The sequence below is a fragment of the Pan troglodytes genome, chromosome X (genome assembly GCF_028858775.2).
Source record: "Pan troglodytes isolate AG18354 chromosome X, NHGRI_mPanTro3-v2.0_pri, whole genome shotgun sequence".
Classification (NCBI taxonomy): Eukaryota; Metazoa; Chordata; class Mammalia; order Primates; family Hominidae; genus Pan; species Pan troglodytes.
Window position 1 is genome coordinate 17,527,622 of NC_072421.2, and position 12,828 is coordinate 17,540,449.

Consider the following 12,828-nt stretch of genomic DNA (forward strand, 5'->3'; position numbering starts at 1 on the left):
AGGCTTTGGGTAGCTCCACCCCTGTGGCTTTGCAGGGTTCAGCCCCCATGACAGCTCTCATGGGCTGGCATTGAGTGCTTGTGCCTCTTCCAGGTGCAGGGTGCAAGCTGTTGGTGGATCTACCATTCTGGGGTCTGGAGGATGGTGACCCTCTTCTTACAGCTCCACTAAGCAGTGCCCCAGTGGGGATTCTGTGTGGGGGCTTCAACCCCACATTTCCCACTCTGCACTGCCCTAGTAGAGGTTCTCCATGAGGGCTCTGCCTCTGCAGCAGTCTTCTGCCTGGAATCCAGGCTTTTCCATACATCCTCTGAAATCTGGGTGGAGGCTCCCAAGCCTCAACTCTTGCACTCTGCACACCTGTAGGCTTAACACGAGGTGGAAGCAGCCAAGGCTTGTGGCTTGTACCCTCTGAAGCAGTGGTCTGAGCTGTACCTGGGCCCCTTTGAGCCAGGGCTGGAGCAAGAGCAGCTTGGATGCAGGAAGCAATGGCCCAAGGGTGCACAGGGTGGCAGGGCCCTAGGCCTGGCTCAGGAAACCTTTCTTCCTTCCTAGGCCTCTGGGTCTGTGATGGGAGAGGCTGCAATGAGGGTCTCTGAAATTCCTTTGAGGCCTTCTCCCCATTGTCTTAGGTGTTAGCACTTGGCTCCTTTTTACGTATGCAAATTTCTGCAGCCTGCTTTAATTCCTCCCCTGAAAATGGGCTTTTCTTTTCTACCACATGGCCAGGCTGCAAATTTTTCAAACTTTTACACTCCGCTTCCCTTTTAAATGTAAGTTCCAGTTTCAGGTCATTTCTTTGCTCACATATATGAACATAGGCTGTTAGAAGCAGCCAGGCCATATCTTGAACCTTAGAAATGTCTTCTGCCAGATACCCTAAATCATCTCTCTCAAGTTCAAAGTTCCACAGATCCCTAGGGCAGGGGCACAATACAACAAAGCTCTTTGCCAAAATGTAACAAGAGTAGCCTTTGCTCCAGTTCCCAGTAAGTTCCTTATTTCCATCTGAGACCTCATCAGCCTGGCCTTCACTGTCCATATCACTATTAGCATTTTAGTCATAACCATTCAGTCAGTCTCTAGGAAGTTCCAAACTTTCCCACATCTTCCTGTCTTCTTCTGAGCCCTCCACACTTTTCCAATCTCTGCACGTTACCCAGTTCCAAGGTCACTTTCACATTTTCAGGTATCATTATAGCAATGCTCCACTCCTAAGTACCAATTTTCTGGAAAAAAAAAAAAAACAAACAAAAAAAACATAATGTAAAGAATATCTCTGCAATGGGAATAATTGGATTCCATGAGAAACAATAAAAAAGAATATCTCTTGATGTCTCTTGGCTATGTCTGAAAATATGATCCTTCTGGCTTTTCTGGCCATCATGGAGCCAAAACAAGTGTGTAAGCTTTGAACCACAAAAAAGTTCTTGTTTACTGTCAGCCTTAAGGGATATGAGTGCTTCTAGTTTCTAAATTCTTATCTGTGTTTATTTTGAAGTTTGATAACTATTTCTTCTATTGAAAAAACTTTTAGAAATAAAGAACAGTACTTGGCATTCCTTAGATATTAACATATTTTTACAAATGCCATTTTTTTTTCCTCCTGTGCCCTGGTTATTACTGCTGTTGGGTCCCCTTTGGCTGTGCCCCACATCTTTTGTTGAGCAGCTTCTTTCTTACATCCTGGAGACCTTCAGAGCTTCCCTTTCTTCTGACCCAGCCTGCTGTCCCTCACTCATTATTTCCAGGTTGCCAAGTCTCTGGGGCTCCTCCCTTTCTGTCATGTCCTTTTACCTCCCCAGTTCCACCCACTCTCAGTCAACAGCCATCTCAGCCCCACTGATCAAGCCTTCCTGGCTGAGCTCTGGCTCATGAATTTTCTCTCTTGTTTCAACTCCCATGGCAGTTAACCCAGAGTACACAGTTTAGCACTTAATTATATATTTTCTTTCATTTATTTTTATTTGTTGTGTTAGTTTTGTCTCTTCCAGTGAGGCTTCAAACTCCTTGAAAGCAACACATCTTCTATTAAAGAAAAATTCCTCTTAGTACTCTGGTAGGGATACAGTAAATACTCTCTTTTCTATCAATAAATGTCAATTGTCTCACTGATAGATTGATAGGCACAGATGTGAGACTTTCTACCTGTCTCTGTCATATCTGGTGCTTAATAAATATCTGTCAAATTTATTATACTTAGTTGAGTCATAAAGATCAGTTCTGAATCTGGTATTCAGTGGGACAAATCACACTGTCTCTGCATCCATTTTCTCATCTGCAAAATGGAGATTAAAAATGTCTTCCCAATCTACCTCAGAGAGTTACTATGAGGCTTAAATGAGATAATAGTTACAAAAGTGCTTTGAAAAGCTTTGCAGCTTTTTTCCTCCACTGCATGAATATTAGGGATTATTATAGCTCACATTTCCTTTGACAGTAGTCACAGGGTAAAGTAGGGTTTGGTGTTTATCACACAGAGTGTGTCCCTTTCTAGCCTTTATTAGAATGGTTGGCTGTTCTCAGGGAAACCTGAGTACAACCAGAAAGGTAGGAAGAGAATGAACATCTGGCTTCCAGTTTTCCTGAGAAGGTATCACAGCTATGGAAACTACAAAGGTGGTGAAATTTCTTTTCTTTTCTTCTTCTTCTTCTTTTTTTTTAAGACAGTTTCGCTCTGTTATCCAGGCGGGAGTGCAGTGGCACGAACTCAGCTCACTGCAACTTCCGCCTCCCAGGTCCAAGAGATTCTTGTGCCTCAGCCTCCCGAGTAGCTGGGATTACAGGTGTGAGCCATCACGCCCAGCTAATTTTTGTATTTTTAGTAGAGACAGGGTTTTGCCATGTTGGCCAGGCTGGTCTCAAACTCTTGGCCTCAAGTGATCTTCCCATCTTGGCCTCCCAAAGTTCTGGGATTACAGGCATGAGCCACCATGCCTGGCCTTCTTTCCTTTTTAAAATTCTTTTTTTCTTTTTAAATTTTAAATAGAAGCAGGGTCTCATTATGTTGCTCAGGCTGGTCTGGAACTCCTGGGCTCAAGTGACCCTCCTGCCTCAGCCTCCCAAAGTGATAGGATTGCATGCATGAGCTACCACGCCTGGCCAGGTGGTGAGATTTTGAAATGGAAATTCCCAAGTGAAGTTAGTCTTTATTGCTCCTAATTTACATATCCTTTCTGCACTCTTGTTCCATTCCGAAGCTTTCTGTTGTTTTAGTTCCCTCCTGGCAGGTTGGATGCAAGACGTGGTGTAAAGAAAGCTTAGTGAAGAGATGAGAACTTCTTCCTTCTGGAGAAGATCCTCTTCTCTGTTCCATTTTTCCAGATTCCAAAAGGAAAATATTACTCTGGTTATCACTGAGGTTGACATCATTTTTTATTTTTCTTCTTCTTATGTATCTCTCTTCACTCTCTCCCCCTTTCCTTTCCTTCTTTTTGTATTTACAATTTCATGATTTTTTCCCCTTCTCCTCTCTTCCTGACCTTGGTCCTTTAGTTGACCATAATACCAAAGTATATTTGTTATCGTCAGTGGTATTTCTTGAGATGTTTTTTGTCTCTGTTTTTAATAAAAATAAAACTATTTGGGGTGTAAGTTTTATATATCCCTTTATTAAAGCAAATTCTAAAATGTATTAATTTTTTTATTGATACATAATAATTCTACATATTTATGGGGTATATGTGATATTTTGGTACATGTATACAATGTGTAATGATAAAACCAGAATAACTGGCATATCCATAATCTCAAACATTTATCATTTCTTTGTGCTCGGAACATTTCAAATCTTCTAGGTATTTTGAAATGTACAATAGGCTGGGCATGGTGGCTCATGCCTGTAATCCTAGCACTTTAGGACGCTGAGGCAGGTGGATCACTTGAGCCCTAGGAGTGGGCTAGCCTGGGCAACATAGCGAGACCTTGTCTCTATAAAAAATACACAAATTAGCTGGGCATGGTGGTGCACGCCTATAGTCCTAGCTACTCAGGAGGCTGAGGTAGGAGAATTGCTGGAGCCCAGGAAGTCGAGGCCGCAGTGAGCCGTGATTGCACCACTGCACTCCAGCCTGGGTGACAGATTGAGACCATGTCTCAAGAAAAAAGAAATACACAATAAACTGTTAATTATACTCACCTTACTTTGCTATCAAACACTAGATTTTACTCCTTCTAACTGTATTTTTGTATCCATTAGCTAACCTCCCTTCGTCCCCCAGCCCACCCTTCCCAGGCTCTGATAACTATTGCTCTACCTCCATGAGATCAACTTTTTCAGCTCTCCCATATGAGTGAGAACATGTGATATTTGTCTTTCTGTGTCTGGCTTATTTCACTTAACACAATGACCTTCAGGTCCATCCATGTTGCTGCAAATGACAGGATTTCATTCTTTTTTATGGCTGCATAGTATTCCATTGTGTATATATAACACATTTTCTTTATCCATGCACTATTGATGGACACTTAGGTTGATCCATATCTTGGCTATTGTGAATAGTGCTGCAATAAACATGGAGGTGCAGGTATCTCTTTGATTACTGATTTACTTTCCTTTGAATAAATGCCCAGTAGTGGGATTGCTGGATCACATAGTAGTTTTGTTTTTAGTTTTTTGAGAAACGTCCATACTGTTTTCTATAAGGGCAGTACTAATCGTATTCTCAACAGTGTAAAAGACTTTCCTTTTCTCTTATATATGGAGTGAGATGATATCTCACTGTAGTTTTGATTTGCATTTTCCTGATGATAAATGATGTTGAGCATGTTTTCATATACCTGTTGGCCATCTGTATGTATTCTTTTGAGAAATGTTTATGCAGATCCTTTGCCCACTTTTTAATGGGATTATTATTATTTTTTTGCTGTTGAGTTGAGTTCCTTCTATATGCTGGATATCAGTCTCTTGTTGGATGAATAGTTTGCAAATATTTTCTCCCATTCTTCAGGTTATCTCTTCATACTGTTAATGTTTCCTTTGGTGTGCAGAAGCCTTTTAGTTTAATATATTTCCATTTGCTTATTTTTGTTTTTTTGGCCTGTGCTTTCAAGGTCTTAGCCATAAAATCCTTGTCCAGACCAATGTCCTGAAGCATTTCCCCAATGTTTTCTTCCAGTAGTTTTACAGTTTTAGGTCTTATGATTAAGTCTTTAATACATCTTCAGTTGATTTTTGTATAGGTGAGAGAGACATAAAGGTCTAGTTTTATTCTTCTGCATATGGATATCTGGTTTTCCCAGCACCATTTATTGGAAAGACTGTCCTTTCCCAATGTATTTCCTTGGTGGTTTGTTGGAAGTCAGTTGGCTGTAAATGTGTGGGTTTATTTCTGGGTTCTCCAGTCTGTTCTATTGGTTTATGTGTCTCTTTTCATGTCAGTACCATGCTGTTTTGGTTACTATAGCTTTGTAGTATATTTTGAAGTCAGGTAGTGTGATGCCTCCAGCTTTGTTCTTTTTGCTCAGGATTGCTTTGGCTATTCAGGGTCTTTTGTGGTTTTATACAATTTTTAGGATTTTTTTTCTATTTTTGTGAAGAATGTCATTGGTATTTTGATAGGGATCACAGTGAATCTGTAGATTTCTTTGGGTAGTATGGTCATTTTAATAATATTAATTCTTCCAATCCATGAGCATGGGATGCCTTTCCATGTTTTTGTGTCCTCTTCAATTTTTTAAATCAATGTTTTGTAGTTTTCTTTGTAGTAAAATATATTTTTTATTAGTGCTTAACCCTAGACTGATGTTTTCTTTTGGGTTATTGTTTCCCAGTGAGGCTTCATGCATATATTTCTGCAGGTCTTCCCAGGAAAAATGACATTTAAAAAGAGAATTTTTGGAAAAGAGATGCAGATATGTGGGCCTGATGCTGGAACTTCCAGTGCAATGGTGGGACAGACGTTTTTTTCCAGTGGCTTCTTTTCTGGTCTCTCTTTCTCTCTCTCTCTTTGAGACAGAGTCTTGCTCTGTTGCCCAGGCTGGAGTGCAGTGGTGTGATCTTGGCTCACTGCAACCTCTGTCTCTGGGGTTCAAGTGATTCTCCTGCCTCAGCCTCCCAAGTAGCTGGGACTGCAGGCACTCACCACCATGGCCCAGCCAGTTTTTGTATTTTTAGTAGAGATGGGATTTCACCACGTTGGCCAGGCTGGTCTCGAACTCCAGGACTCAAGTGATCTGCCTGCCTTGGCCTCCCAAAGTGCTGGGATTACAGGCATGACCCACCGCGCCCGGCCTGGACTTTCTTTTAAAAGCGGCTAGAGGGCCAGGCGTGGTGGCTCAAGCCTGTAATCCCAGCACTTTGGGAGGCCGAGGTGGGGGGGTGGGGGGGTGGATCACCTGAGGTCAGGAGTACGAGACCAGCCTGACAAACATGGTGAAACCCTGTCTCTACTAAAAATACAAAAATTAGCCAGGAGTGGTGGCAGGCGCCTGTAATTCCAGCTACTCGGGAGGCTGAGGCAGGATAATCGCTTGAACCCGGGAGGTGGAGGTTGCAGTGAGCCAAGACTGTGCCATTGAACTACAGCCTGGGCAACAAGAGTGGAACTCCTTCTCAAAAAAAAAAAAAAAAAGTGGTTAGAGTACTAGCCAGGGGGAAGCAAGCACATTTGAAAAATATAGTGTGTATGCTTTAGGATAGGGAGGAATGGAGAGAGAGAGGAGGACATGGACCGGGGTGGAAAAATGTGGGTTTTCGCATTGATTTTTGGCGTGAGCTTGAACAAGTTTTGTACTAAAAAAAATGCCTGTTTTACTACTAAAATAAGTGCTTCCTTTGGAGAGTGAGGATCCTCTGTTACTGAGGTTTGTATTTTCAGGCCCTAGCATATAAATCTGCTACATACGAGATATTCAACTGGTTTTGGAGGAATGAAGGTGAACATGGCAGTTTCCTCATCTGTAAAAGCAGGGTTTGGACGAAATGATCTGCAAAATGGGTCTTTTTGTACTCTTACTACTCTAGTATTTACGAGTAACCGATGTTATTCCTTATAAAGTCTCAACTCCTGGTTTGAGCCATGTCTGACGAGGGGGCCTAACTCCAATACCACCCTGAACACTCTGGGGTCAGTGGGACCCTGTTTGTACAGACGTCTGCGTCTTCCGGCTCTTCAGGACATAAGCAGTACTGCTATGGAAGAAAGGAAACCTAATTTCCCATGCCTTGTCCCTTTCTGGAAAGGGCATGGCGTGGTGTGGGCACCACACCTGCCCCAGCCTTCTAGCGAGAAAACAACACAACCTTCCCCGCTCCCCGAAAAGAGCTTCTCTCCAGTTGGGTCTAGATGCCCCCTTCCCAACCAGGGCGGATGGCCAAAGGCTCCACTCCCTTGCAGGGTAGGCTTGGAAAGGCGCGGGGCCCGCCTTCCTGGGCACCGGAGCCTGTGACCGGCGGAGGGCGGGCGGCGCGCTGGGTTAGTTACCTGGCGCTGGGCGGGGCATGCGGGAGGCGGGGGCGGGGCCGGGGTGACATCTCAGGCTGTGATTGGGCCGCGCCGCGCCTGTCTCCATGTGCCGCGCAGCTGAGGCACAACATTCAAGCCCGGGGGCGGGGCCGGCGCGCGCCGGGAGGAAGCGGCCGCGCGGCAGCTGCGGGGCGTGGGGGTGGCGGCGGTGGCGGCGGTGGCGGCGGTGGCGGTGGCGGCGGCGGCGGCGGCAGCTGAGGCCGAGGAGGCGGTGGCTGTGGCGGACGCAGCAGCACCCCAGCTAGGGACAGGGCTCCGCCGCGTCCCCTTGCTGGCCCCATGGAGGCGGCAGCGGCGGCGGCGGCGGCGGCAGCGGCAGCGGCAGCGGCGGGCGGGGGCTGTGGCTCCGGGCAGCCGCCGCTGCTGCTGAGCGAGGGCGAGCAGCAGTGTTACTCCGAGCTCTTCGCGCGCTGTGCCGGCGCCGCGGGCGGGGGCCCCGGGTCTGGGCCCCCCGAGGCCGCCAGAGTCGCCCCCGGCACGGCCACTGCGGCCGCCGGCCCCGTGGCTGACCTGTTTCGGGCATCGCAGCTGCCCGCCGAGACGCTGCACCAGGTGGGTCCCTCCGCCTCCTGTCCCTGCGGGGACAGTGTGTGCGGGGGCGGAGGTTGCGAGTGGGGCGACAGGGCTGCCCCCAGGGACCCGGAGGCCTCGGCCAGTTCTGAGAGAGAGGACTCTGCAGCCGGGGATGGCGGCGACGCCCTTGTCCCCGGGGGACACCAACCTCCTCCGCAGCTCAGCTCCTCGCCCAGTGCTGGGTGCGCTCTCCCCATCTTCCTTCCCTGAGACAGTCTGACACTCTCTCCCCTCCCCCGGCCATTTCTGGGGTTCTGCAGCCGCCCAGACCCAAAGTTTGTCCTGTTCTGGAAGTGGTGTTTGTTTTGGCTGCTGCCAGGTTTAACCTCTGCTCGCTGCTCCTGCCCCTCCCTCTCCTGAGTGGGTTCTCAGGGTGCCTTGCTGGGATTTCAACTTGAAGGGTGTGTGTGTCCGTAGGGTTCGAGGCCCAGGGCTGAATGTTGTCCTCTCTATGTAGTTGTAATATATACGTATCTACTATATGTAATTGCCCATAACATATTTCTAAATATTAATATTAAATCGAAAACCTTAATGACAAGTTGCAGAACAGGGACACGGGACTGCAAGAGGACGTTTGTCAAGTCAAAACCAAATTTCCCATTTGAGATTAGAGGTGGACTTCAGAAGTCCACCATGGGAAACAGCTGTAGTTTCCCATCTATCATTACTTGGACTTGAAATAGAATTGAAAGGTAAGGGATGTCATAGCTACCACCTTTTGGCTGTTCTATACTTGGAAAAGTACTAGGGGATGATACATACCAGACGCTGTTTTTGTTTTGTGCTTTCCTTGGAACTTGGAGAAAGACTACTTGATAAGCCTTTGTCTGTCATTTCATGTCACCAGCACTTCATGGTGATAAGACTGTTAATATCAGGTTCAAAACGTGAAATGAAGCTTTTCCTAAAAGCAATAGTATGAATGTTATTAACACCAATGGAATATTTAGAGTGGCGAGTGGTATTTTAAAATCTAGTTTCAAAGGAGAACTGAGGGTTTTATGGTTCACTTGCAATGTCATTGTGTTCATATGTATTTTTAAAAAAATTGCTTAAGACTGCGTTTTATACTGCTGGAGTGTTTTTACTGCTATATGTTTGTGAGCATAACTTTAGACACTTTGTAATCTTTCACCCTTTTGAATTTGGGATTTCTGAAACTATAACTAGTATTCACAGAACTTAGCATGGCTGTTTGTCCCTAAAGAAGTCCTTGATATGTAGACAGTTCTGCCATTGCTGATGAGTAGTTGAGCTGGATCAGGTAAAGAGAAAGTCAGTGTCTTTTTTTTTTTTTTTTCATTTTCTTTTTATTTTTTATTTTTTATTATACTTTAAGTTTTAGGGTACATGTGCACATTGTGCAGGTTAGTTACATATGTATACATGTGCCATGCTGGTGCGCTGCACCCACTAACTCGTCATCTAGCATTAGGTATATCTCCCAATGCTATCCCTCCCCCCTCCCCCCTCCCCACCACAGTCCCCAGAGAAAGTCAGTGTCTTAAAACACAAACCGTGGCTATTACATGAGGCCCTCAGAATAGTCCCGAGCATAATACATTTATTCAGTGCTGTAGCTGCTTCCCAGCTGAAAGAAGAATAATTGACTGAGGCTATGCAGCAAGTAAGTGATAGCTGGGTACCTATTAAGGCTTATTTTGTTGTCAGTAATGCATCGGATAAGAGGAGGTGGGCATAGTAAATCTGAATATGTTGGTTGATGCCTCCTTAGGAATTGGGAAGAAGGATTTCCTGATGTTAGAACCCATGCTTTCTTGAGGTACATATAGTTTTAAAAGGACCCAAGGCACAGTGGCTGTGCGTGAATGAGATTATATTTTTGATGTCCAGTTGAAATCTGCTTGCAAAAGACTGCTTCAGATACTGGCAAAAGGGGACATCCCTGCGAGATTGCTTGGAGTAAATCTCTCAGAGCTCGAAGCTCCCTTATTCAGCCTAGCAAAGCAAAACACATCATCCACCTTTAATCCAACAAAATTACCATAACTCAATATTCTTGGTACAGGTGAAAATGAACATTGAAGGCATCCTGGACATGTAATCCTAAGAGAGTCAAACAAAGTCAGCAACCAGCAGACACCTAATTTTCACCCATCACTTTGGTGGTGGTGGTGATGGTGTGTGTATGCTCCATCCACTTTAATTTGCATTACCCCATCAGTGTATTAGCCATTCTTTAAAACAAACGTAGATGTTTTTACCCTTTCTCTGTTAAACAGGAACCTGTAAGTTGAGATTTAAGTGCCCCAACAGGTATAACTGCTCAAATCTTGGAGGCACTAACCAGTCCTGATATTTTCTATGGTAACAACCAGGTTTTCCTCTTAATAAGCATACAATTAAGATTACCATAATAATGTTCCAGGAAGAGTGAGAATCTTGCATTCTTACCACAAGTAAATGGTCTATACAAATACTTATTTTTTATTTATTTATTTTTTGAGATGGAGTCTCGTTCTGTTGCCCAGGCTGGAGTGCGGTGGCGTGATCTTGGCTCACTGCAACCTCTGCCTCCCGGGTTCAAGCGATTCTTCCGCCTCAGCCTCCTGAGTAGCTGGGACTACAGGCGCACGCCACCTCTCCCGGCTAATTTTTGCATTTTTAGTAGAGACGGCGTTTTGCCATGTTGGCCAGGCTGGTCTCGAACTCCTGACTTCAGGTGATCCACCCGCCTCAGCCTCCCAAAGTGCTGGGATTACAGGCGTGAGCCACCATGCCTGGCCTTAACATATTTTTTAATAGACTATTTTTTTTTCAGAGCAGTTTTAGGTTCACAGCAAAATTTAGCAGAGTACCCATATATCCCCTGCCCCGACACACCCGTAGCTTTCCTTACTCTCAGCGTCCCACATCAGAATAATAGAGTTTTTACAATTGATGAACCTACATTGACACCTCATTATTCCCCAAAGTGTATATATTAGGGCTCACTCTTGGTGTTGTACATTCTGTGGGTTTGGACAAATGTATAATGACGGTTCCACCATTGTAGTATCATACAGAATAGTTTCACTGCTCTAAAAATCTGTGCTCTATTGATTCATCCCTCCCTCTCCACTAACATGTGGCAATCACTGATTTTTTTTTTTTTTTTACTGTCCCCATAGTTTTGCCTTTTTTCGAATGTCATATAGTTGGAGTCATACAGTATATAGGCTTTTCACTTTGGCTTCTTTCATGTAGTACTATGCACTTAAAATTCCTTCATGTCTTTTTATGGTTTGGTGGCTCATTTCTTTATAGTGCTGAATAATATTCCATTGTCTGCATGTACTACAATTTATTTATTCACCTACTGAAGGATATCTTGGTTGCTTCCAAGTTTGGGCAATTATGGATAAAGCTGTTATAAACATCTGTATGCAGCCTTTTTTGTTACATGCAGGAGATAAGCTTTTGACTCATTTGGGTAAATAGCAAGGGGCATGATTGCTAGATTGTATGGTGAGAGTATATTTAGTTTTATAAGAAACTGCCAAACTGTTTTCCAAAGTGATTGTACCATTTTGCGTTCCCATCAGCAATGAATTGGTTTCTTTACAGAGTATTTATTTTCCTTTGCTGACTTATTTTAACAGCAGGATTCTAGCACTAGGTGGAAAACGTATATGAGTTTCTGATGTGTGTCAGGTACTGTCCTAGGTGCTGAGGTTATAATAATGAATCCAACATAATCTCTGTCTTCATGGAGCTTATGTTCTCATGTGAATGTTTTTACACTTCAGAGTTTTTATTTGGTTGAGAGAAGACTTGAAATATAACATCCAAAAATAAAATGTCAGCCTGGTGCTGTGGCGCACGCCTGTAGTCCCAGTGCTTTGGGAGACCAAGGATGGGAGGATTGCTTGAGGCCAGGACTTTGAGATCAGCCTGGGTAACATAGTGAGACCCTGTCTCTACACAAAATAAAATAGCCGGGCATGGTGGCATGCGCTTGTAGTCCTAGCTACTCTGGAGGCTGAGGCAGGAGAATTGCTTGAGCCCAGGAGTTCAAGGTTATAGTGAACTATGATCGCACCATTGCTCTCCAGCGTAGGCAACAGAGCAAAACCCTGTATCAAAATAAAGTAAAATAAGCCTGTCAAACCCAAACCAAATACATGTCAAACCCAGACCTGATTCTTACCACACACTATGCCTTCTAGTAAAATTCTGGCCTTTGAATACCAACAAAATACTTCATAACCTGGGAAACCAACTACTCTAACGTTTGTCGCTCTGTCTTGAAATACTAAACAAAACCATTTACCTGTTCGTAGACATATTTTCTTTTTCTAGTTTAAAAGTATCCCATTCTGCCATTTTCCACCTAGTGCTAGAATCCTGCTCTTAAAATAAGTCAGCACAGGGAAATAAATACTCTATAAAGAGACCAAAAGACCTTTCAAAATAGGCTATGGCCAGGCCCAGTGGCTCACGCCTATAAATCCCAGCACTTTGGGAGTCTGAGGTCGGAGGATTACTTGAGCCCAGGAGTTCTAGACTAGCCTGGGCAAGATGGCAAAACCCCATCTACACACACATACACACACACACACACATACACACACACACACACACACACACACTACCTACCTCTCTCTGGGGCATGCCTGTAGTCCCAGCTATTCTGGAGGCTGAGGTGGGAGGATCCCTTGAGCCCAGGAGTTTGAGGCTGCAATGAGCCATTATGACACCACTGCACTCCAGCCTGGGTGAAAGAGTCAGACCCTGTCTCATAAAATAAATAAGTAAATAAATAAAATATCTACCTTAAAGCAGC

The 12,828-nt window shown here is 44.5% G+C and overlaps 1 protein-coding gene across 6 annotated transcripts in view; it reads left to right on the top strand.

The window, feature by feature from the left end:
• Positions 1-7,535: 7,535 nt before the first annotated feature.
• Positions 7,536-12,828, top strand: part of REPS2 (RALBP1 associated Eps domain containing 2) — a 197,276-nt gene continuing 191,983 nt past the window's right edge. For 5 of the 6 annotated variants that reach the window (XM_016942952.3, XM_016942949.3, XM_063804250.1 and 2 more), the window contains exon 1: positions 7,731-8,018. In XM_016942952.3, the coding sequence (XP_016798441.1) occupies positions 7,746-8,018 (273 nt within the window). In that variant the 5' untranslated portion in view covers positions 7,731-7,745. Of the gene's footprint in view, positions 8,019-12,828 lie in introns of all 6 variants that reach the window. The other variant, XM_016942948.3, reaches the window with a different exon arrangement.